The 23,075-nt window shown below is 36.7% G+C and overlaps 1 protein-coding gene and 1 pseudogene across 6 annotated transcripts in view; one reads left to right on the top strand and one right to left on the bottom strand.

Annotated features, from left to right (window-relative positions):
• The window catches only part of LOC118153058 (ubiquitin-conjugating enzyme E2 variant 1 pseudogene), a 37,162-nt pseudogene extending 32,306 nt beyond the window's left edge, over positions 1 to 4,856 (bottom strand).
• Positions 1 to 23,075, top strand: part of FILIP1 (filamin A interacting protein 1) — a 217,429-nt gene that overhangs the window by 76,320 nt on the left and 118,034 nt on the right. For all 6 annotated transcript variants that reach the window (XM_078369562.1, XM_078369561.1, XM_078369559.1 and 3 more), the window contains one exon: positions 13,274 to 13,555. In XM_078369562.1, coding sequence (XP_078225688.1) covers positions 13,280 to 13,555 — 276 coding nt within the window. In that variant the 5' untranslated portion in view covers positions 13,274 to 13,279. The remainder of the gene's footprint in view (positions 1 to 13,273; positions 13,556 to 23,075) is intronic.

Genomic DNA, 23,075 nt, shown 5'->3' with positions numbered 1-23,075 from the left:
TCCTCTACCCTCAACATCAGGTTTTAGGAGCCAAGATATGCCTGATATGTGAACTGTAGGTTCAGCATGGCTTTCCAAGAAAGGAATATCAGACTGAGGCTCAAATGAGGAGGTTGACACTTGGCAGAGAAAGGGGGATTTGGGAATTAGGTATGCTGAAAAGGAAGAGGAGGAAAAAGATATGTCTGCAGTGTTCTTCCCTCCCTCTGCTGGGCTTATTTCACAAAGGAGAATAGGCTAGTGATATGATTTAAAGAAATACCTTCCTCACTCTTCCTTCAACAACCTCTTTAAAAATGGCTACTTCTATTTTCATTTCAATCAAAGATTCTCTAGTGTTACCAAACAAATACTCTGAGGAACCCAGAGTTAAAATAGTCATGCTGCTATGTGATTTAAATTTAACCAACTTGATGTCTCAGCACCATTCTACAATTCTGGAAGAAAGAGTTCAAGAGGATATGAGGGGTCATGTTTGGGCTTGGGGCACACTTCAAGGAAGTGAGGGGTAAAGAGGCCTCTACAAAAGCAGAATATCACTGGGATTCATTTTAAAATTCTAGTGAAAGCATAGAAGAGGAGCACAGATGGGAAAATGAGAAATGTGTCTAAAGTAAGGAGATGAGGAGGGACAGAAAAAGAGGCAATGGATAGGTTTAGCACAGATTACTCCTGTACCGTTCCCTCTTCCTGAGAGGTCCTCCCCAGCCTCCTCTGAGAAGAGCTGTACAGTCATTTCATTGTTGGAAAGACTGAACTCTGGCTGTCTCCAGGCCCCAGATGAGTCTTACTTCTTGCGTTTCTTTTTCAAAATCAGGGAAAGAAGAATAGTGATGAGACTTGAAGAAAAATTCCTTTGCATGCATAGTCTGAAAGTCCTATAGTACTTTATAGTTTATAAAACTGTAATCAGTATTACATTTCAAAGTTAAGATACACGTACAACTCAGGGGTACAAATCTAATAATCATTTTTTTATGAATTCAACTTTGCTCTTAACTTGCCCATCCTATTCTCCTTTCTTGTAATGCCTGACAGAAGTAGAGGACTTAACCTGGATATTTTCTGGTAAAATTTTATCTGGTCATTATTTTGTTATTGTTGCATTCAATATGCATAACTCAATCCTAGATCAAACCAAAATTCCATTTCCATCTTTCCTTTGCCTTCTCCCAAGCTCTTCTCCTCCAGTATCTTGTGGTATCACACAATACTGAACATCAGTGTTGGAGAGTGGGAGGGGAGTTTGCTAGCATGGTAGTCTGGTGGAAGTAGGATGGGGAGCACATCCAATATCTAGTTTCCCTGCTGCCATCAGGACTGGGCATGTAATTTGGAGGGTACAGTGCAAAATGAAAATGTACGTCCCCTTGTTCAAAAATAATTAAGAATTTCAAGATAGCTACATCTGAGCATTAAACTGAGTGCATGGCTCTGTGTAACTGTAATGGGTCACATGCCTGTAAAGCCCATCCTACCTGTATTCTCTGATGTCGTCTCTCAGCTTGGCTTCTGGTGAAGTAGTGCCCGTAGTTCTTTCTTGTAAAATTTTCCTATCTCTACTGCTGTCTTGGAATCACACCATAACTCACACAAAGGCTGCAGAGTCCTTCAAGCACAGCTGTGCCTTTCATTTCAACTCCAGTTTGCGTGATCTGCTTGAGGCCGTCTGCCTTGGTGACTCTCCTGTTAGTATGTCAGCTGCCTCTCCAAGCTACCTTCCGCCTTTGCTGGGTACATGGCCACTTCTGTATCTCCTCTGTACACTTTGTGGGCATTCCTTGCTATCACGTCCTTTCTACAGGCACGTGTTGCTAGAACTGTATTTCCTGTCTGCCTATCCCATGCATGATGGCTAATGTCAGCAGAGTCCTACTGTCAAAGTTTAGCCAGGAAACAGAATGTCAGGTTCTTCCACCTTAGATTCCTCAAACTTTGTGGGAGAAACCTTTAATGTTCATGTCCTCCTTCAGTTTATCTGGAAGAGAAGAAGTGGTGTTTTTTTTTCTTCTCTATTATTTTCAGTAATTTTCTAATTATTGTAAACTAGAGCACAGAATGAGGACTGGCAGAAATCATTTCTATTTATCCCAGTTTAAACACACTCATCATTTTTGTCACGTAGTCTCTATTAGGGTTGGCAAACTAAAAGCTGAGGGTCAACTCTAGCCACACCCATTCGTTTATGTATTGTTTGTTGCTGCCTTTGTACTACAATAATACAGTTGAGTAGATGCAATAGAGACTATATGGCCTGAAAAGCCTAAAAAATTTATGTCTGCCTCTTAAAGAAAAAGTTTGCCAACCCCTGTGCTAGATGCTCACAGTTGAAAGTAAGTGGCTTTGTCTCTGGTGCTACCTATGTGAGGATATTGAGAAGTGTTTGATGACTCCAATAGTTAATCTGCGATAGGTCAATGCTTCTTGCCTTAATATTTCTAGTAAATATTTTCACATACATATGGAGAGTAGAACAGGCATTATTATTTCACATGCATACAGTGTGGGTAGTACATCAAGGCATTATTGTCCTCATTTTACAGATGAGGACATTGTGGGTTAGAGAGTTAAGTGATTTGTCCAGCATTACAGAATAAGTTAGGGATGCAGCTCTTTTGATTCCTTGGGGTTAATGGCAAACATCTTTAGGAAGATTCAGCATGTTAAGGAAACAAACACTAAGGATGTTGATGTATGAGGTGATGAGACACCTTAAGGTCCAGTGTGGAGTTGGGTGTGTGCTGAGGTAGGGTGGCTGGAGGGTAGAGAAGATAGGAGGCTAAGGGCCATTATGTATTTGAAAAAAATTGTTCCAAAATGTGATGACTCATTTTCTTTTATACTTCCTGCCCACACTGAGCCTGAAACTTCTGCATTGTGGCATGACATTTTAGATAAAATAAATTTCTGGTGTACCTTAATTAGTTCATCACAAAGCTCTTCTTCAACTTTCTGGCTCTTGCTAGCCTTCACATTTACATAGCAACTAAGTTTATGTTCATTGCTTGACTGATACAGTATCCAGGGTCTCTTAACACAATATCAGAGTGATAAACATCTTTAAACATCAAATAAACATCTTTGACAGTCATGTAGATTCAGTTGCATTCATAGGATGTGTTTTAATGGGAATAATTTTTACATTTCTCCTTTATTGGTTTATGTAGTAACTATGTCTGTTTTCAATTTAGGCTCTCTGTCCTTTGATCTAATCTAAGACAAGGGATCTCAGGACCAATTAGAAGAGACAGAAGTCAGGAGGAGTTCAAAAAACACACAACTTGACTTCATACATTACAACTGATTTTAAGTTATTCTTTTATGTTTTGAAATGCTCTAGGGATTTGAAAGTAAAGACATTTAAAGGACACCTGAATACAATTGAAGTGTGTGCAGGCGATTAGAACACATGAAGTCATCAGCCCCACAAAGATGGGTGATCTGTGCTGTATTTCTTTTTTTTTCCCTTTGTCAGCATAAAGCAATGATATCATCCAAACCACTGCATGTCTTTCTCCTCATGGAGGTTAACTTGTCTTATGAACATGAACCATCAATTGGGATTTGCCTCAAGTTTCTGGAAAATGAAATAAAATTGAGAATATTTGCTATATAAAGACAAACATTTTTCTATCAGGAAATTTTGTACAGTTGGCTTAATAGAATAATCCACAAACTAGAATTTTTCTTAATTCAGTTACTTTTGAAAACCAATTCTACTCATATCCAGTTGTCATAAAATTGTTCTGTTTCTGAAGTATTAATGACTTTCTCAATCCAAGAAGTCAAAAGTCAAGACTATGAGGGCAAAGTTACCATTCAGCTCCTTTGAAAACCTCAAGTATTGAGTAGTAGAAAGGCAGTGTGAGGAAGAAGTGGGGAAAGAGAATGTGGTCTTAGAAGAAAGAATTATTGCACAACTAAGAGAAAGACTTCCACTGGAACAGTGGGATTCTTTATCATTTATTATTGTTTGAGACTTCTTGGGGGATGCTGTGCCCTGTGACTAAACGTATTTCAGCTCATGACAAGGTGAAATATGCATTTGTATGCAGTAGTGATGGCATATTCCATTCAGACTTCTTGCACATGGAGAATCCAAACAGACCTGTGTTCTAGCTCAGGCTTTCCCAGGTGCTGTCCATATCGTTTGGGCAAATGACTACAATTCTCTAAGCCTTATTTTCCTTATAAGAAGAATAATTATACTACTTGCTTTACCAGGCTGTCATCAGTATGTCAGGAAACGATTGGTGCAAAAGTAATTGTGGTTTCAGACTGTGAATTTTAAATTACTACAACTAAGCTCAAACACATCTTTAGTAATCAAAATAGGAATGATTACAATCAACACATTTTTGCCAGTGAGAAATAAGTTTGTTTATACCTGTAGCATAAAAATCTATGCTTCAGGATTCGATGAACTCTTGGAAAGTATTTTCTGGATCCTGCTGTTGTGGAAGTGTTTTCCCTGCAAAAAATTGTCAAGACTCTTGACGAAGTAGTAGTAGGTTGGCGAGAGGTCTGGTGAATATGGCGGGTGAGGCAAAGCTTCATAGCCCAATTTATTCAGCTTTTGAAGAGTTGGTTGTGAAACGTGTGGTCTGGCATTGTTGCAAGGCATTAGGCCCTTTCTGTTGACCAAGGCCAGCTGCAGGCATTACAGTTTTCGCTGCCTCACATGGATTTGCTAAGCATATTTCTCAGATGTAATGGTTTCACCAGGATTCAGAAAACTTTAGTAGTTCAGTTCGGCAGCAGACCACCAAACAGTGACTGTGACCTTTTATTGGTGCAAGTTTGGCTTTGGGAAATCCTTTGGAGCTTCTTCTCAGTCCAACCACTGAGCTGGTCATCGCCGGTTGTTGTATAGAATCCACTTTTCTTTGTGCGTCACAATCAGGTTGAGAAATGGTTTATAGTTATTGCATAGAATAGGAGAAGACAATGCTTCAACATGACGATTTTTTAAAAATTTTGCTCGGTCCGGGAGGCATCCACTTACCAAGCTTTTTCACCTTTCCAGTTTGCTTCAAGTGCCGAATGTTTGTAGAATGGTCGACATTGAGTTCTTCAGCAACTTCTTGTCTATTTGTAAAAGAATCGTTGTCAACTTCCGACAGCCAGCCACTGTGCTCCTCTTCTTTAATGCTCTCATCTACTTTGTAAAACTTCTTGAACTACCACTGCACTGTACGTTTGTTAGCAGTTCCTGGAACTAACATGTTGTTGATGTTGCCAGTTGTCTTTGTTACTTTACTACCCATTTTGAACTTGAATAACAAAATCCCTTGAATTTGCTTTTTGTAACATCATTTCCATAGTCTAAAATATATATCAAATAAATAGCAAGTAGTAAGTCATTAGCAAAAAAAGCAAGAAATGTACATTAAAACGATGTATAACATAAACACATTTATTTAAGAATGTATTCCAATATCAAATGGCAATTTCAACAATGCAAAAACCGTAGTTACTTTTGCACCAATGTGTATCAGGTGGTTAACCCACTGCTCAGTGCATCATAAGCTCTGCACTCAATGTCAGCTATTGTTATTGCAAACGAAGGCAATATTTAAGAATAATTCAGCAAATATCTACTGCTGAGATAATTTCAAAGGTACTTGTCTTTCTGGCTACCAATAGTCCTGTTTTCTTAGTGGCAGGAAAATGAATGATTCTTATTCAATTCTGAGCCTGTTGAAATATGGGAAGAAATTCTAGTCCTGGCTAACGAGGAGTCTGGTAATTTTCCAGATGTTTAGAAACTTTAATTAATCTAAATGGTGACATTCCCTTTTCTTCAGAAGCCAGATGGTACTACTAAAATGTCTGAAAAAATTATAGTAGTCAAGTAGAAAAAGTAAAGGTGAAATTTACCAGAAAACAAAAGAACATTGATAATCACTTAAATGTGAGGGTCGTACTCTTTTTATTTAATCAATGATTATGTATTGCATGCTATGTCTGGTAGTGACAGTTACATTAGAATTATAATCATAAAAAATTATAAATATAAAAATACTTTAAAATGTACTTGAGGCTCAAGCAGGAATCACTGATGTTGAAAATGCCAGAAAAAAATGTCATTATGTCATCACCACTATATATAATAGTGTATTCCTAGACAGTTAAATGCTTTTCTCTTTTATATAATTGAAAGTAGCCTTTTTCTGTGACTGAAGCAAAAAAGAAAATAATTGAAAACCCTTTTATAGATACTGGAAGTGAATATAAGTAAGTGAAGTGTAATACCTATGCTGCAAGATTACAGATCTTGAAGTCAAGGTTTATGTTTAGGAAATACTCATGAGACTTGAGTCCTGGTTCCAACTATTCCATTGATAAGCTGTGTGACTCTGAGCCTCAATTTCCTCAGTTGTAGGAGTAGAGGGGCTAACGTGCCAGTTAATTTAGGAAGGTAAAATAGAAACACTATGCTTATGCAAAGTTGTTTGCATTACAGAGGAGTCAACAAGACTAATACCAGGAGCCGTTCAAGAACCACAGTAGGCAGTATTATTAAGTGCTAAATGGGTGGTACAATCTAGACGTGCTACAGGAGTTTCGCAGAGGAATAAGTCAGTACCAGCTGAAGTAGGGAAGAGATGTTGTGGAGGGACAGTGGGAAGGAGTAGTGAGGAAGGGCGCTGATGTTTCAGGCTGAGTGACATGAATATAGCACAAGAAGTTCCAGCCTCAAGTTGGAGGGATATGGTTTGAATCTTGCTGTAGTCACCCAGGACTCAAATAATCATGAATATTTCCTAAACATAAACCATGACTTAAGGATCTGGCACCTGTGTCCTGTTTACCCTGCTGCCCGTGAAGCCAATACATCCCTAGCTTCAGAGTAATTGGGAAAATTGAACAATTTGCATCTCTTTTACTTTCTTCACTGCTAGCATTTAGGTGCCAAGTAAGCCCCCACTAGTCTATTGACTTTCCATCCTCCAAAATTGTGTTGCTATCTCTCATCATCATCTGCTGTCATTTACACTTCTATTTTATCTGTTATCTTTTGTTTCTTTATTTTTATTTTAGTGTGTTTCAGGAGAGAGTGGAAAAAATGCAAGTTTTAATTCACCATGTTTATCCCAAAGTGTACATGTTACTATCATGAAACTTTTATTATTTTAGTTTTAGAAATCTCTCCAAATATTGCTAATTGCTTTTGGCATCTGTTAACAGCAAATGTATCTAAACAGTCCTTTCTTTTTAATTATATTTTATCCAGTCATTTTAATTGGAAGCAACGAGTTCTATAAACCTGTATTCTAATATGTAAAATGTTATAAATTCAAACCATTAAATAATGTCTATCAATTGTTGTTTAAATGATTTGAAGAAGTCTTATTAAATGTCCTTAAAGAGATTATGTTTGGAACAATAACAATAATAAAAGCAAGTTTGGAAAGCACCAAGAAATTCATATAGAGAACATATAAGTGTACAGAACTGCCCAGGAAGGAGAATTGGCACATGTTGGAATAGTCAGAGGAGGCCTGAAGAGTACCAGGAAGGAACAGGCCATTTTAGGACATAAATTCATGAGCGAAGATATAGAAATAAAATATACCAGACATAATTTGTAATCAGTGACTAAACAAGCATGATTAATGTATGGGAGGCATTGACGGGTAAGACTGGAAAGACAGTTTCTGGTGAAGTGGAGGATCTTCAATACTAGGTCATGGTTAGTGGAATGGAAAGTAAAGGACAGCTACAGAACACATGATAAAAGAGTCCATCAATTTGGGGATTTCAATCAAAATGTTGGTAAGAAAGGTTACCATATATTACCATTCAAAGTTTAAAACTCAAATTGTACATTCTTTTAGACTCAGGAATTCTAGTTAAAAAAGGTATCTTATTTCATGGCAGTTTCCTGATCTAGTCTCTTGTTATTTTTTGTCCTTTTTTTCTGGAAATTTTTCTGGGCCTACTCGTATTGTTCTTGAAGGATATTAAACAGAACTTCATAAAATATTTCACTATAGTTTTAAGGTAAAATAGAATAATATTTTTCTATTTTGCCACAGTTATAATATTTTCCTTGACCTTTTGATGACAACATCACTGCAGTGACTTCAAGAGAATCCCTTTCTCTGCATTCTAACATTTTGTGAAATTACTTACAGGAATTTTCAATTTGTCTGCATAAATCTACCCTAATAGGATAAAAAATACTTTAAATAAAAACCTTAGTTATTTTTTAGGATTTAATAAGTATAGGTAATGAGAAGTAAAACAAATATTTTACATGGCTTTTTATATAAATAGGATGAAGAGAAGAAAGAAAAATTTAGAGGCAAACTTGGAACATTTCTGAGCAATATATGCTATAGAATACATGATAACCTAATAAGAAATATTTGAACATTTCATGAGTTGGGATGTTTATATGCAGATTTAACCAATAAGGTAACACACCTAGGAAGTAATCTGGCATTGATGGGGAAGAAATTAGTTGATTTAATTGGTCTTTCGCAAGTGAAAATCCACTGATGACATAAAACTAGAACAGATATTTTCTTTTTGAGTTTTTGGTGCTTTGGACATTGTCATTTATGTGTAAGAAAGAGTCAGGATAGTTCTGCGGTAATGTTCTGGAAGCTCCACTTGCAGCAGGCCTTTTGCCAGGCCACATTGTAAAATCTCAGCTTTTCTGTAATTATGTGCTTTCCTTTTCTACTATGATAATTCTTCCTCATAATTCTATAAAGTAATTTTAAAATAGAAATTAAATATATAATATTATTATGGCATCTCATTCTATGCACTAGGTAGGTTCTTGAAAATATACATAGATAAAGTAAAACCAGGAGCAGATAGGGGTTGGATACCTGAGAAGCATAGGAGATGCCAAAACCTAATTTATACAGAAAAGAAGATTTGTTTGTGGTGGGATGGAGAGTTTTTTGACCAATGTTAAATCATAACAGGAAAATATAAATTTGGAAAGGAGCAAGGGCAAAGGTGAGAGTGCTAGGGAAAATTCAAGGTCAAGATTTAAGAGCTAAGGAAGTCTGGGAACTAGAATTGCTGTAGACATTTTTTTTTTCTTTTCTTGTTCAAAAAATACTTGCTCTAGAAATACTTGTTAGTTCAGCATAAACGACTAAAAGTCTTTACATTTTCTGATTCCTGTTATATTATTCATCTGAGAATATGCTCTGGAAGGTCTGGAGCAGGGAAATAAAAAGGGGAGAGGACCATAGTTAAAAGAGGAAGTTTCAGAATAACATTTGGTCTTTCTTTTCTTCACACTCTACTTAGCAAATTCCATGCAAATTATTGCTGACTACTATGAAAGGGAAAGTAAGTATATTTTATGAACTCTGTTAAGATAATTTGCTTATCAAAGAGAAGCATCTGTGCCCCAGTTAACGCTGATTTTTTTAAAAAAGGTCATAAAACCTGATATTAATCTTCAGTTTATTTATATCTTTTTCTTGGGGAGAACTTTTTTTTAAAGGATATACACTGGGATGATGCAAAGGCATTCTTGGCTTCTTTCAGAAAATGTTATCTACATGTCTTAAACTTGCAGCTGTGCAATCAACTATACAGAAGCCTAAGGAGTTCTGGATGCCTTTTCTGTTACCTGCTTGCAACCCTTGTAAGCACAATAGACAGGATTTGGCCAACACTGATGAAGTGTTTACTATTGTTAGCTCCAGGGCTTTTAACACAATAAGTCTGCAATTGTCTCTGTTCAGACTTTACATCCTGTTTTCATAACTGTACCCTTAATAATTGACCAGATTACTTCTCAGGAAGACTTTTGAATGATTCATCATCTCAGAAGTTCCACAGTAGGGTTAATTATTTCAGAAAACCTATTATTGCTTAGTAACCTAACTTAAATTGCTATGTGAGTGTTGCAAGAGTGTCTGTTGAGGAAGACATATACATGGATTTCTCAAATTCTGTAGTGTGAAGTGAGAAAACATCTTAGTGAGCATTTGTAGCTTTTTCTGTTATTTTGAGATGAAATCTTGCTCTGTTGCCCAGACTGGAGTGCAGTGGCACAATCTCAACTCACTGTAATTTCTGCCTCCCAGGTTCAAACAATTCTTCTGCCTCAGCCTCTCTAGTAGCTGGGAATACAGCTGCACGCCACCACTCCCAGCTAATTTTTGTATTTTTAGTAGAGACGGGGTTTTGTCACATTGGTCAGGCTGGTTCACCTGCCTCAGTCTCCCAAAGTGCTGGGATTATGGCCGTGGGCCACTTCGTCTGGCCCGTAACTTTTCTTGATCCTCTGATTTATGAGGAATCTCTTCTCTTCCAATGAGCATATATTTAAGAACTTAGAGGAAAGCTGTATAGTGGATAGTATTTAATGTCTGACCTGAGTTCAAATTCTAGATTTTCTATCCAGAAGGAGTAGCTGTGTAATCCAGAAAAAGATATTTAATTTCTTTAAACCTCAGAGCTTCTTCTATAAACCTGAGTATAGCACCTACTTCACAGAATTGATATAAGTATTAAACAAATTACTGTATATAAAATGCTTCCTATACTGTGTAACACTTAAGAGCTATTAGAGATATGAAGAGCGCTATTAAAGTGAGAGCTATTAAAAATATGAAGAATATAAATGTCACTATATTTGACACATGCAAGTCCATTATTGCTTTGATGTCTTCTCCCTCCAAAATAGAATAAAGCACTTAAAGTGGACATTATCAATAACAGACTTAGTTATTCTATTGAGAAATGATGTTTATCTTCCTCATAGATGCTAATTCCTTGCTACATTCTGGATTTGTTTGTTATTGCTGAGTACTTCTGTATTCCTGAGATAGAACAGGTGCTGATTGCTGACTTTATTGTGAAGATAGATAGAAGACCTCATTTATCTGACCAAGAAAGAACTAAAAATCTATATGCTCATGCCAAAGGAAAAGTAATTACTATGAAAGTTTAATATCACAAAAGAAAAGTATTTGTTAAGAAAATATTAACATCATAAGATAAAATTAACATCATGGGTCTACCACATGAGATTTTCCATCAGTTAAAGTGAATTAATAAAGAAGGTAATGGGGAACTTAAGCTTTTAACCTGAATAATTATATAAAATAATTAGATAATTCTAAAATGAGTGGATTTTTTTTTCTGTAAAAGTCATTAATATAACACTATGATAAAATTTATTTTAAAACATTAATTTCAGACTGGCATTTTTAGAAAGAACTAAACGTAAAGTTGATACTAAATAGACTGTATTTTCTGTATGTTTGCAGATATAGTTGTGATTGAGTAAATGCAGGTAACATATGAGTAGTTATTACATTTGTCTTCTTAGGAATATCCTAATACTATGGATCCTATAAAGACATAGAAGTTTTAGGGAGACAAGGTACAAATACGTAATACAATCCCGATATTAATACTGTGTATTTTTAAGCTCTTCCTGTGCTTTGGGAACTATTGTCTGGGACTTCTATTAACTGATGATTTAAATTAAAGTTGTCAAATCAACATTTTACATGTCATCTCAAAGAGCTTTAAGATCTTTTAGAGAAAATTATTTCAGATAAAAGGAATTCACATGTGGTATGAAGTCGTACAGAATCACAGTTCAATTTGGGAAGTCCGTGTGTCTTAGTTGTAAGCCGTAACACATCATGAGTTAAATTCGAAACTCTTTATTCATCACTTCTTTTTTTTTGGCGTGGTGCTTAAGTCAGCCCATTCTGACCACAAATAAGCTGTGATAAAATACAGTAGCTTTGTTTGAAAGTGCTCTGGCTTCCATTACAAAGAAACTTCTATTCTTTGTTCACTAGAGAAGCACAAAAGATACTCTAAAATTGGAAACTAATCATTGAGTGAACCAGAAAACAGAGTGCTAGTGTCAAGGAACATTCCTTTGGTTTATATTGTTAAAAGTTGGGGTGCTGTAGAAAGTTCATACATACATAAGAGGGTCAATTTGCTTATAAATTTAATTTTCAAAAAAGAGCGTTAATGTAGATTTCAAGATTCATTGGAAGAATTGGATATTCACTGTCTGAAAGGAAACATCACACCATGTTTATTTTTTGTGTTACAAACCTAATGTTTTTTAAAAAAATCTTTCCTTAGTTTCTCAAGTATGGTTGGGTTCATAAAGGAAATTTACTTTCAGATAACAAAGTCACTGTATTTTATCTGGAATGAATGATGAAAATCTTGTTGCTTAGGTGTTCATGGTAAGGTCTATTTATACTGTGAGTTTTTAAATAAGCCCATGAGCTAATCTACCATATTTAAGGGTTTAGGCAAATTTTGTAATACACCCCCAGGATATAAGAGCTCTCTTCACAGTACTTTTAAGACCTAGCCTGTGAGTTCAGTATGTTTGTTTGTAACATACCTGTTGGTACAATCCTTTTGTTCAAAGACTGACAGAGAAACTATAAAGCATTCATCATGGAATGACTTGAATGTGCTTCTCAAGGGACAAGTTAATATCTTAGCTACTGCTTTGTCTTTTCCATTTTACCTCAAAATATTCATTTAACTTTTGATTTTGAAATTGATTCATATTCTCCCAATACTTTGTGCTCTTATTACTGTAAATGGCATTAAAAGACCTGATTTTAAAATAGAGGCTATGGGAAAATAGAATTGCATATCACTCAAAGTGACACCACCCTCCTCTTCCCTTTGCTTTTCCCTTTTCCTCTCTCCATTTTAAGCCCCCACTTTATGTGGGCTTTTTTTTTTCACAATGTGACATCCGGCTGGTTCCTGGCAGGGTTTCAGGTTTGAATTTTCTGACAAATAAAGAAAGTTTTTACTTTATCTTGAAATAGTTCTTATTTTATTTTAGAACAGTTTTTACTTTTTTATTTATTTTTATTTTATTTTGGGTCAGTTTTAGATTTATAACATTATGAAAGATAATACACATATGTCCGCACACCCAGTTTCCTCTATAATTAACATTCTCCATTAGTATAGTAGAGTAAATTGGTTACAATTAATGAACCAATATTGATATATTATTATGGGGGCTATGTAAGAGCAATATGACTTAGCACTGCTGATATTGACCTTGATCATTTGGCTTGAGGGGTTTGTCAGGTTAAAATCTTACTTACTTATATTTTTTTCTGAAGACCATCAAAGGGGTTTCCTGAAAATTTTAATGAAATATTCATTTGATTTTTCTTTATCGGTGATGTGGTAAATCTACTATAAGTTTCTGAGTATTTAGGCAAAAATAATTTTGATGGTGGTAAAGAACATCTTATCTTTTTTTTATGTGCCATAGGTGGGAATGAGATCTCGAAACCAAGGTGGTGAAAGTTCATCTGATGGGCATATCTCCTGTCCTAAGCCCTCCATCATCAACAATGCTGGTGAAAAAAGTCTCTCAGAAGATGCAAAAAAGAAGAAGAAATCAAATAGGAAGGAAGATGATGTCATGGCCTCAGGAACTGTCAAACGACACCTAAAAACATCTGGAGAAAGTGAACGAAAGACTAAAAAATCCCTGGAGTTATCCAAAGAAGACCTCATTCAACTACTCAGTATAATGGAAGGGGAATTGCAGGTAGAATCAAACTTTCCCAACTGTTGTGTTTTTGGTTTCTAAGCTATAAAATAAGAGAATGTAAATCTGTTCCCCTCTCTGAATCATGAACTTTATAGGGAAAGAGATACGTTTCCCTTATTTCTAAATCCCTAGTGCCTGGCACAGGTTTGCACTAAACAAATATTTGTTGAATGAATGATAAATGAAAAAGTGCTGATTCCAACTTTGAACTTCCCTAAAAGCATAAAATTTCTTCATTATATGATTTTGGTAATGATTTAATACAGGTCCTTTCAGTCAGTAGGTAATCAATTAGGTTATCTAATTTAGATATTGACTGTGACTGAAAAATGCAGAAATTCAGTGATGATTAAAATGGAGAGTTAAGGTCAATTGTTACTTTTGCTATTTTTCTAGAAGGTAGAGTAAAAGAGAGAAGGGGAAATAGAGGCAAAAAAAGGCTTTCTTGAAACCGTCCTCATTACCTAGTCTTTTATCTCTCTTTTTTATTAGCTTTCAGTCTCAATATTCTATAACATCATAGGAGATGAGATGCACACAAATAAGCAGAGCATTGCATTCATTATGAGGTACCTAATAGTTTCCTAAGCATTTTTTAATCTACTATCTCATATGATCACAATAAAAATGTGGATATCATCTGTATTTTATAAATGAAGAATCTGAGGCCTGGAAGGATTAAAAGTTTGTCTAGATCTCATCTCAGCCTTCCTGATTCTTCATCCTGTGCTCGTTCCTCTGTCCACCCCCACCAATCTTATTTAGTTGCTATGAACCAGGTCCCTCCCTCCCATTAAATTTGTATTTCTAGGGACCCAGGAGGCAGGCAGGAAGTCAGGATTCTTTTGAATTTTTGAGCCCTGAACAATTAGATTTCTGGAAGTAGAGGAACAATATTTTTTTTTTTAGGAGAATATAACTTAGAAAGTGGAGCTACTATTTTCATTTTTGTTTTTATTAGTTTCTTAGCTTGCATGAGCCTCTGAAGGAATAATATTACTAACAATTGCATGAAATAAAATCCTTGTTGGCTTATGGGTACTGTTAGCTTTTGAGAGGTAATTGCAACCTATTCTAAACTAGAGCGAGTCACTCTGTTCGAGTTATCATCTGTGTGTGCATACAGATAAGGAAACCCCTGGGGTAAAGAAAAACAAACAACATACAAAACTGGTGTTTAAACAAACAAACAAATATGATTGAGCTTACCATTTACCGACTGAGAAAAATCACATTGGCATTTCACAGCAAAAGATAAAATTTTCTAGAGCAGCCACTGTTACTAAAAATAGCTTCATCATGCCCAGAAATGTGGTTAGTATTTTTATCTATTAACATTTGTTGTGTACAGAGGCAGAATTACTTCACCTTTTAAGCTGCCCCAGCCGAAGCTATTGACCCGAGTAAAAGGTACAACTTTTGCCTTAGAAACCTTCACAAAACAACATCATTAGCTCACTTCTCTCCATCCATGAAGGCTCTTGTGAAACCAGTGGCTCTTGCAGACTCTCATTTCTGTATAAGGCTGTTATATCATGTTCAACTCTGGAAAGTATTTAAGATTCATATGATTTTTATATTCATAGTGGTGCTAGATATGGTTTCAGATCCTAGCTATGCAAAATATAAACTCATACTTCTGAGATATTAAAGAAATTAGTCAGAAGTCTCCAAAGAAATGCATTTTGCTTTCCATTAATCTTTATAAATACACTAAGCCTAAATTACATAATAGATATATTCTGGAGCAGCTATCAATAAGTAGAAAGTGCAAGACATCATTTATGTGAGAGGCAATGAAGAGAAAGATAAGTGAAGGACCTGGTATTTTAAGGAATTCCATGGCTAAATGATTTGCAAAGCAGATAATCTATTCCATATATAGATGTACACACACATATACAAGTCCATATATATACGCATATGTCCTTTACATGCAGATTTAACTATATTAGATTTGTTTAAAATGAGAGTGCTCCTATATTTAGAGCTATAGATATATATTCTTATAGTAGTAGACACTTGTCTTCTAGTAGCATTGTCACATGGGGGAGTGTTGTACTTAGAGTGGGAGGGAGTTGACATTAGCAATGTGAGTGGACTAGTAGAAATGTGGACGTTACCAGCCAATATCATACTGAATGGGCGAAAGCTGGAAGCATTCCCTTTGAAAACCGGCATAGAACAAGGATGCCCTCCCTCAACACAGCTACTCAACATAGCATGGGAAGTTCTGGCCAGGTCAATCAAGCAAGACAAAGAAAGAGTATTCAAATAGGAAGGGAGGAAGTTAACTTATCTCTGTGTGCAGATGACATGATTGTATGTTTAGAAAACCCCGTAGTCTCAGCTCAAAAACGCCATAAGCTGACAAGCAATTTCAGCAAAGTCTCAGAATAAAAACCAGTGTGCAAAAATCACAAGCATTCGTATACACCAATAACAGACAAACAGAGAGTCAAGTCATGAGTGAACTTCCATTCACAATTGCTACAAAGATAATAAAATACCTAGGAATACAACTAACAAGGGATGTAAAGGACCTCTTCAAGGAGAACTACAAACCACTGCTCAAGAAAGTAAGAGAGGACGCAAACAAATGGGAAAACATTCCATGCTCATGGATAGGAGGAATCAATATAAAAATGGCCATACTACCCAAAGTAATTTATAGATTCAATGCTATCCCCATCAGGCTACCAATGACCTTCTTCACAAAACTGGAAAAAAAAAATACTTTAAACTTCATATGGAATCACAAGAGAGCCCGCATAGCCAAGACAATCCTGAGCAAAAAAACAAAGCTGGAAGCATCACACTGCCAGACTTCAAACTATACTGCAAGCCTACAGTAACCAAAACAGCATAATACTGGTATCAAAACAAATATATAGACCAATGATGTAAGAGCACAGAGGCCTCAGAAGTAACACCACATGTCTACAACTAACTGATCTTTGACAAACCTGACAAAAACAAGCAATGGGGAAAGGATTCCCTATTTAATAAATGGTGTTGAGAAAACTGGCTAGCCATGTGCAGAAAACTGAAACTGGACCCCTTCCTTACACCTTATACAAAAATTGACTCAAGATGGATTAAAGATTGTTTAAATCTTACATTTGTAAGACCTAAACCCATAAAAACCATGGAAGAAAACCTAGGCGATACCATTCAGGACATAGGCATGGGGAAAGATTTCATGACTAAAACACCAAAAGCAATGACAACAAAAGCAAAAATTGACAAATGGGATCTAATTAAACTAAAGAGCTTCTGCAAAGCAAAATAAACTATTATCAGAGTAAATAGGTAACCTAGAGAATGGGAGAAAAATTTTGCAATCTATCCGTCTGACAAAGGGCTAATAACCAGAATCTGCAGGAACTTAAAATTTACAAGAAAAAAAACAACTCCATCAGAAAGTGGGCAAAGGATATGAACAGCCACTTTTCAAAAGAAGACATTTATGCGGCCCGCAAACTTATGAAAAATAGCTCATCATCACTGGTCATTAAAGAAATGCAAATCAAAACCACAGTGAGATCATATCTCACACCAGTTAGAATGGCGATCTTAAAAAGTGAGGAAACAGGCCAGGCGTGGTGGCTCATACCAATCCCAGCAGTTTGGGAGGTTGAGGTGGGTGGATCACCTGAGGTAGGCAGTTCGAGACAAGCTTGACCAACATGGTGAAACCCTGTGTCTACTAAAAATACAAAAAGTAGTGGGGCATAGTGGTGTGTGCCTGTCATCCCAGCTACTCGGGAGGCTGAGGCAGGAGAATCGCTTGAACCTAGGAGGCAGAGGTTGTGGTGAGCAGAGAATGCACCATTGCCCTCCACCTGAGCAACAAGAGTGAAACTCTGTCTCAAAAAACAAACAAACAAACAAACAAAAAAACAAGTCAGAAAACAACAGATGCTGGAGAGGATGTGGAGAAATAGGAACGTTCTTATGCTGTTGGTGGGAGTGTAAATTAGTTAAACCATTGTGAAAGACAGTGTGACAATGCTTCAAGGATCTAGAACTAGAAACACCACTTGACCCAGCAATCTCATTACTGGGTTTTTATTCAAAGGATTATAAATCATTCTACTATAAAGACACATGCATACGTATGTTTATTGCAGCACTATTCACGATAGCAAAAAATGGAACCAACAAAAATAGCAAACTTGGAACCAACCCAAATGCCCATCAGTGTTAGACTGGATAAAGAAAATGTGGCACATATATACTATGGAATATTATGCAGCCAAAAAAAGAATGAGTTCATGTCCTTTGTAGGGACATGGATGAAGCTGGAAGCCATCATTCTCAGCAAACTAATACAGGAACAGAAACCAAATACCACATGTTCTCACTCCTAAGTGGGAGTTGAATGATGAGAACATATGGGCACAGAGAGGGGAACATCACACACTGGGCCTGTTGGGGAGTGTGGGGCAAAGGGAGGGGGATAGCATTAGGAGAAATACCTAATGTAGATGATGGGTTGATGGGTGCAGCAAACCACCATGGCACATGTATACCTATGTAACAAACCTGCATATTCTGCACATGTATCCCAGAATTCAAAGTATAATAAAAAAGAAAAAATCCAAAAAAAAAATGTGGAAGTCATGTGCTATGTTTGTCAGACTAAAGATAAGAAAAAAAAAAATCTTTCTGAAAGGCTGGTGCTGGGAGGAGAAGCAGGACTATTCCTTATGGGGTAAGTTATCTTCAGCTCAGGCTGCATGTCATCTGGCTTGATATGTATTGAGTATTTAGTGAATTGTCTCCCAGGTCTCCAAAGACCACCTATTGCTATCTCTTAATGGGGTGACTTTATGTGACTCAGATGCCCTTACTCTGGAGGTGGTGTTTGGAGGTTATAATTGCTTGATGGGTACTTCCTTCCTGCTACATAAACAAAACCAACTTACTGAGATTGTGGTATTGCAGTAGAAAAATGGTTTAACACAAGGCTGGTTAAGTGGAAGGACTGGAGTTATTAAGCAAGTCAGTCTCCCTGAGAACTCAGGAGCTAACATTTTTATGGATAATTTGGTGGGCAAGGGGATAGGGAATAGGTGCTGCTGATTGGTTGGGGATAGAATTATAGAGGTGTGGAAAACAGTTCTTGTGTTTCTGGGTCGGGGCCACAGGACTGATGGAGTCATGAGTTATGAGTCCAGGTGGGGTCAGTCAGTTGCCAGAATGCAAAAATCTGAAAAACATCTCAAAACACCAGTCTTAAGTTCTACAATAGTGGTGTTATCTTTGGAGCAATTAGGGAAGTCACAAATCTTGTGGTCTCTGGCCACATGACTCCTGAGCAGTAAGGAATTATAGAAACTATGCTTACATTTTAGCAGAATTCAGGCCCCACCCCTAATCTTAGTTTCATGGTTTTTCATTAGTTATAGGTTCCTAAGTTAGGAAGGGGGTAGTTTTAGGAGGGACTATTATCATCCTTGCTTCCAAGTTAAACTATAAACTAAATTCTTCCCACGGTTAGCTTGGCCTATGCCCAGGAATGAGTGAGGTCAGCCAGTTTGTGAGGCTAGAAGCAAGATAAGAGTCAGCCACGCTAGAGTCCTCTCACTGTCAGAATCTTGGCAAAGGAGGTTTCAAGGTTCTGTAAAATATTAAAACTATAAGATACCTTTAAGGTGTCTTATCTACCTCACCTCCTTTATATTACAAATATGAAAGCCACATACGAGTTTTCTGACTTGCCCAAGGTCACACAGCAATGTAGAGTTCTAGATCCAAATTTCCTGTCCACCTGTTGAATGATCTTCCCATTATATCACTTAAATTCCATGGAGGTTCAATCAAAACAGTTGGGTTCCAGGTCCTTTCATTTATTCTTGGCCTCCACAATTTCTTTAAAGTAGATTCACATTGTAAACTCACAGACTGAAACTATTTTGTGAACAAATGAACTTTTTAAGTAAGAGAAATTTAAGGTTTTTTTTTTTTTTACACCAGGGAGACAAAATGGGATCTGAGCCTCAAAGTATGGAGCAATCTAGATAATGAGAAAAATGGCAGCAGGCAGGGATGACACATGGCCATGTGAGCTGGACACTGTACAACTCTGGGGGGCTTTGTATTCAGTACTCTAAGGATGATGTCTTCCAGAGTTGTGTAACAGTGCAGACTTTGGGGATCAGATCTCCAGATAGAAAGAAATAGGATGATACACAAAGAAAATAGCTTATGTATTGGAGAGATGGGACCAAGATCAAGTCTGCCTATAGGGGGTATGCCTTAAAAGTGACTTGGGGAAAAGGAAGAGATGGAGATTCCTTCAGGCTTGTCATGCCAATTTTCTTCTTTTCAGACTCCTTTTTGATCTCTCTCATTCTCTCCAACACTATATCCAACATTTTGGACACTGTAGACAATTCTATATGTTTTTTGGTACATCAGTAGTGCCCTACCACTTTTGGTACCTGTTAAGTGATCTATGGAAAATTGTCGAGCCAATATTATAAACAGCATGACCTTTCTTGTAGGCCTTGGCTCTTTGCAAAATATGCACATTTGCTGTTTTGTTTGCCTATCTAGGTATCCCATGAACTCTTGAAGTGCACCTTTAGTGGATATGTATTAGAAATGGAGTTGGATCTCCTACAGATTTTGCGTTTTTGGGAGTCTTGTCTAGAACCAGTAATGTAAACCTTCTCTTGAAGAGGAACATTTTTCAGACTTTTTAAGCCACACATCAGCAGATGCAGCCCTGTCATCTCAGCACAATGACTGGCCTGCATTGCCTGCATGAAGTATCTGGGATGGTTTCCATTATTATACTTCTGTCAGTAACCACTTCCAATACCAACTACTTTGTAATAAATTGGAACATTCTTACTCTCTGGGTGAAAAACCAGTTGCATATTTCCCAGTCTATACTGAAAGTAATGAAATAGTACCCCTGGTTCATCTTTTGGGCACCGTGATTAATTTCCTTTTGTATTCATCCCAAAATAGCACTTTTAAAAAGTGAGTAAACTTGGCTGTACTAAAAATGACAAACGTTCGAAAGAAATGGTACCTATGTCAAAAAGCTGTAACATAGAAGATCAGGCAAAAGGATATTCTTGTGGAATGATTCAAGAACAAGGCAATATATTAATTCTTTTTCTTGAAGCAAAAAAAAAAAAGCCATTTTATATAATAAATTCTCTGGATATTTTTACTTGGCTACATTTTAGAAAAAAATGACTTAAATTTGGTTTCATTGTTTTTCCCTTTGTTGTTATAGTTAACTCCCTTCTGCCTGTGTATAAGGAGGTACAGAGTAAACTGGATAACACAGCGGGTTAGTGCACTACCATTCCATTTGGCACTGGTGTTTGCCAGGCTAAGTCAGAGACGAAGTCACTGACACGTTGAGAAATCTCTCTTCATCCTGAGTGAATGGCAGAAGGTGTGTTGTATATTTGAAAGATAACTTATAAAACAGATAATTGGTGGATTGTTAGAAGCTTCTTCTTTTCTTTAACATCTTAACTCATAAACACTTTCTTTTGGGTTTCTGAGCCATTTTTAAAAATATTGTTCACTAGTTTCTCTTTTCCTCTTCGTCACTGACTATAAGTGAGCCTCCTGTCTGTGCTTCTTTCATTCTTTGGGCTTTAATTAATAATTAATTAATTAATTCAAAATGGATTGATCTTGCAATATTTAAGAAATATTGCCATTTGAGAGATCTGAGGAATGCAAAGATGAATAATCATAATACTTGTACTTGATGAGCTCCTACTTATGTGCCAAGTATGGTTTTGGGCACTAGATATTACAGCAACCATTAAGAAAGAGCTCATGACTTGGTAGGATAGATGAGAATATACAGGAATGAGTATTGTATTGAGTAATTGCAATATAAATTACAGGAGTACAAAGGAGGGAAAGATTATGAAAATATAAGAGCTTCACTAAAAATTTGAACTTTGAAGAGTTGTTGGGCTTTGGGCAGATAGAGATGAGGATAGGGACCAACATGAGCAGAATCAAACAGAGTGGGTGAGAAAGTCTGGGCCATGTTCATTGATGAATAGTCTGGCGTTAGTGAAGTAGTATTTTGTGGAGGTAAAATGACACTCCCATTTAGAGACTGAAAATAGAAGGTCCCCCTTACCCATCAAAATAGTCAGAAGGTGTGAGGATTCCAGGGGAGTAGAGTGATGCAGAAGTCAGGGAAGTAAAGATGAAAGAGTATCAAGGAGAGGTTTAGTTAGTCAAATCAGCAGAAAGGCCCTGTCAGGCAGGACTGAAGGGCATTCTTTGGGTTTGTTAATTTGAAGTTATTTGGGAACCTTTGTCAGAGCAGTTTTAGTGAGGTTAAGCCCATTTTCAGTGGGTTGATAAGTGAAGGAAAGTTAAATAATTTAGAAAAACCTTTTTTTGGTAATAATTAGATTTTCTGGGTTTTTTTTTTGTTTGTTGTTGTTGTTTTAAACAGCCAGAGATGCCAATTTTCCCTCTTCTTTAGCTTAGTATAAATTATTTGCGTGGCACAGAGTAAGCTAAAGAGTAGGCCTACATTTGTTGGCTTCTGGATTTGAAATCACCATGTTGCTTTTCTCTACTTTGAAGCTTTAAGTGAAACATGGGATTATTAAAAAGTAGAAGGCCAAAACAGTGTGACTTGAATGCCAAGTCCTATGGGGAAATATGATAGCATCGAAAAGGTTTGGTAGTTGACTTTATTAGTGTTGACTCTGGGCCTCAGTTTACTCCCCATGTGTCTAATGGGGATATTTCCTACCTTATGGAGTTGTTGTCATTACTAAGCTTAGTCAATATAGATGTTATCTGGAGAAGTTTGAATGAGGAAGGTATAGAAGGATAAGAGTAACTAGAGGGAAACTCAGATCAACTAAGGATTTTAGTGATAAAAGATACTTTACTGTGTTTATAGGTTAAGAGGTTGCAGAACAAGAAAAAAGCAGAGTCAAGGATATAGAAAAGAGAAAGAATTTTTGATGACAGCATCTTGGAAGATATAGGAGCGGGGGAACCCAAAGTCTGATTTTGAGTTGAACTTGGTTTTGGTCTGGAAAAGGAGAGACCCTTCTTCTTTGGTCTTGAAAAGGAAGGAGGAAAGATGAGTGGGACTAACATTTGCATGTAAGGGGTGGACAGTTGAGGTAGATCCCCCTAAAGCCTCAGCTTTCTCATTGAGGAATAGACAAAGTTATGGGCTGCTGAAAGTGAGTGGTAGTCCTGAGGATGATTATGTAGATGCTGAATGGTTGCAGATGGGAATGCTAAAGAAAGGTGATTATGTACAAATACAAGCTCTAATAAGTGAAGTTTAGGATTCAGCAGGAAGAAACCATGCATTTGCAGTGGCAGCAGTTTGTTTAGAAGCCTGGGTTTATAGGGGGAGACATATTTTATAGCACTGGATCTAGGGTTGCAGTTGTCTAAGTGGGTGCAGTGAAAGGACAATGGTATAAGAAAGTAGAATGTGTTGGCGAGACAGTGCCCAGCAGGAAGAGATCTTGGGAGAAGTGAG

The sequence above is a fragment of the Callithrix jacchus genome, chromosome 4 (assembly GCF_049354715.1).
Source record: "Callithrix jacchus isolate 240 chromosome 4, calJac240_pri, whole genome shotgun sequence".
Taxonomy (NCBI): domain Eukaryota; kingdom Metazoa; phylum Chordata; class Mammalia; order Primates; family Cebidae; genus Callithrix; species Callithrix jacchus.
This window is presented reverse-complemented; position numbering and strand designations above follow the sequence as displayed.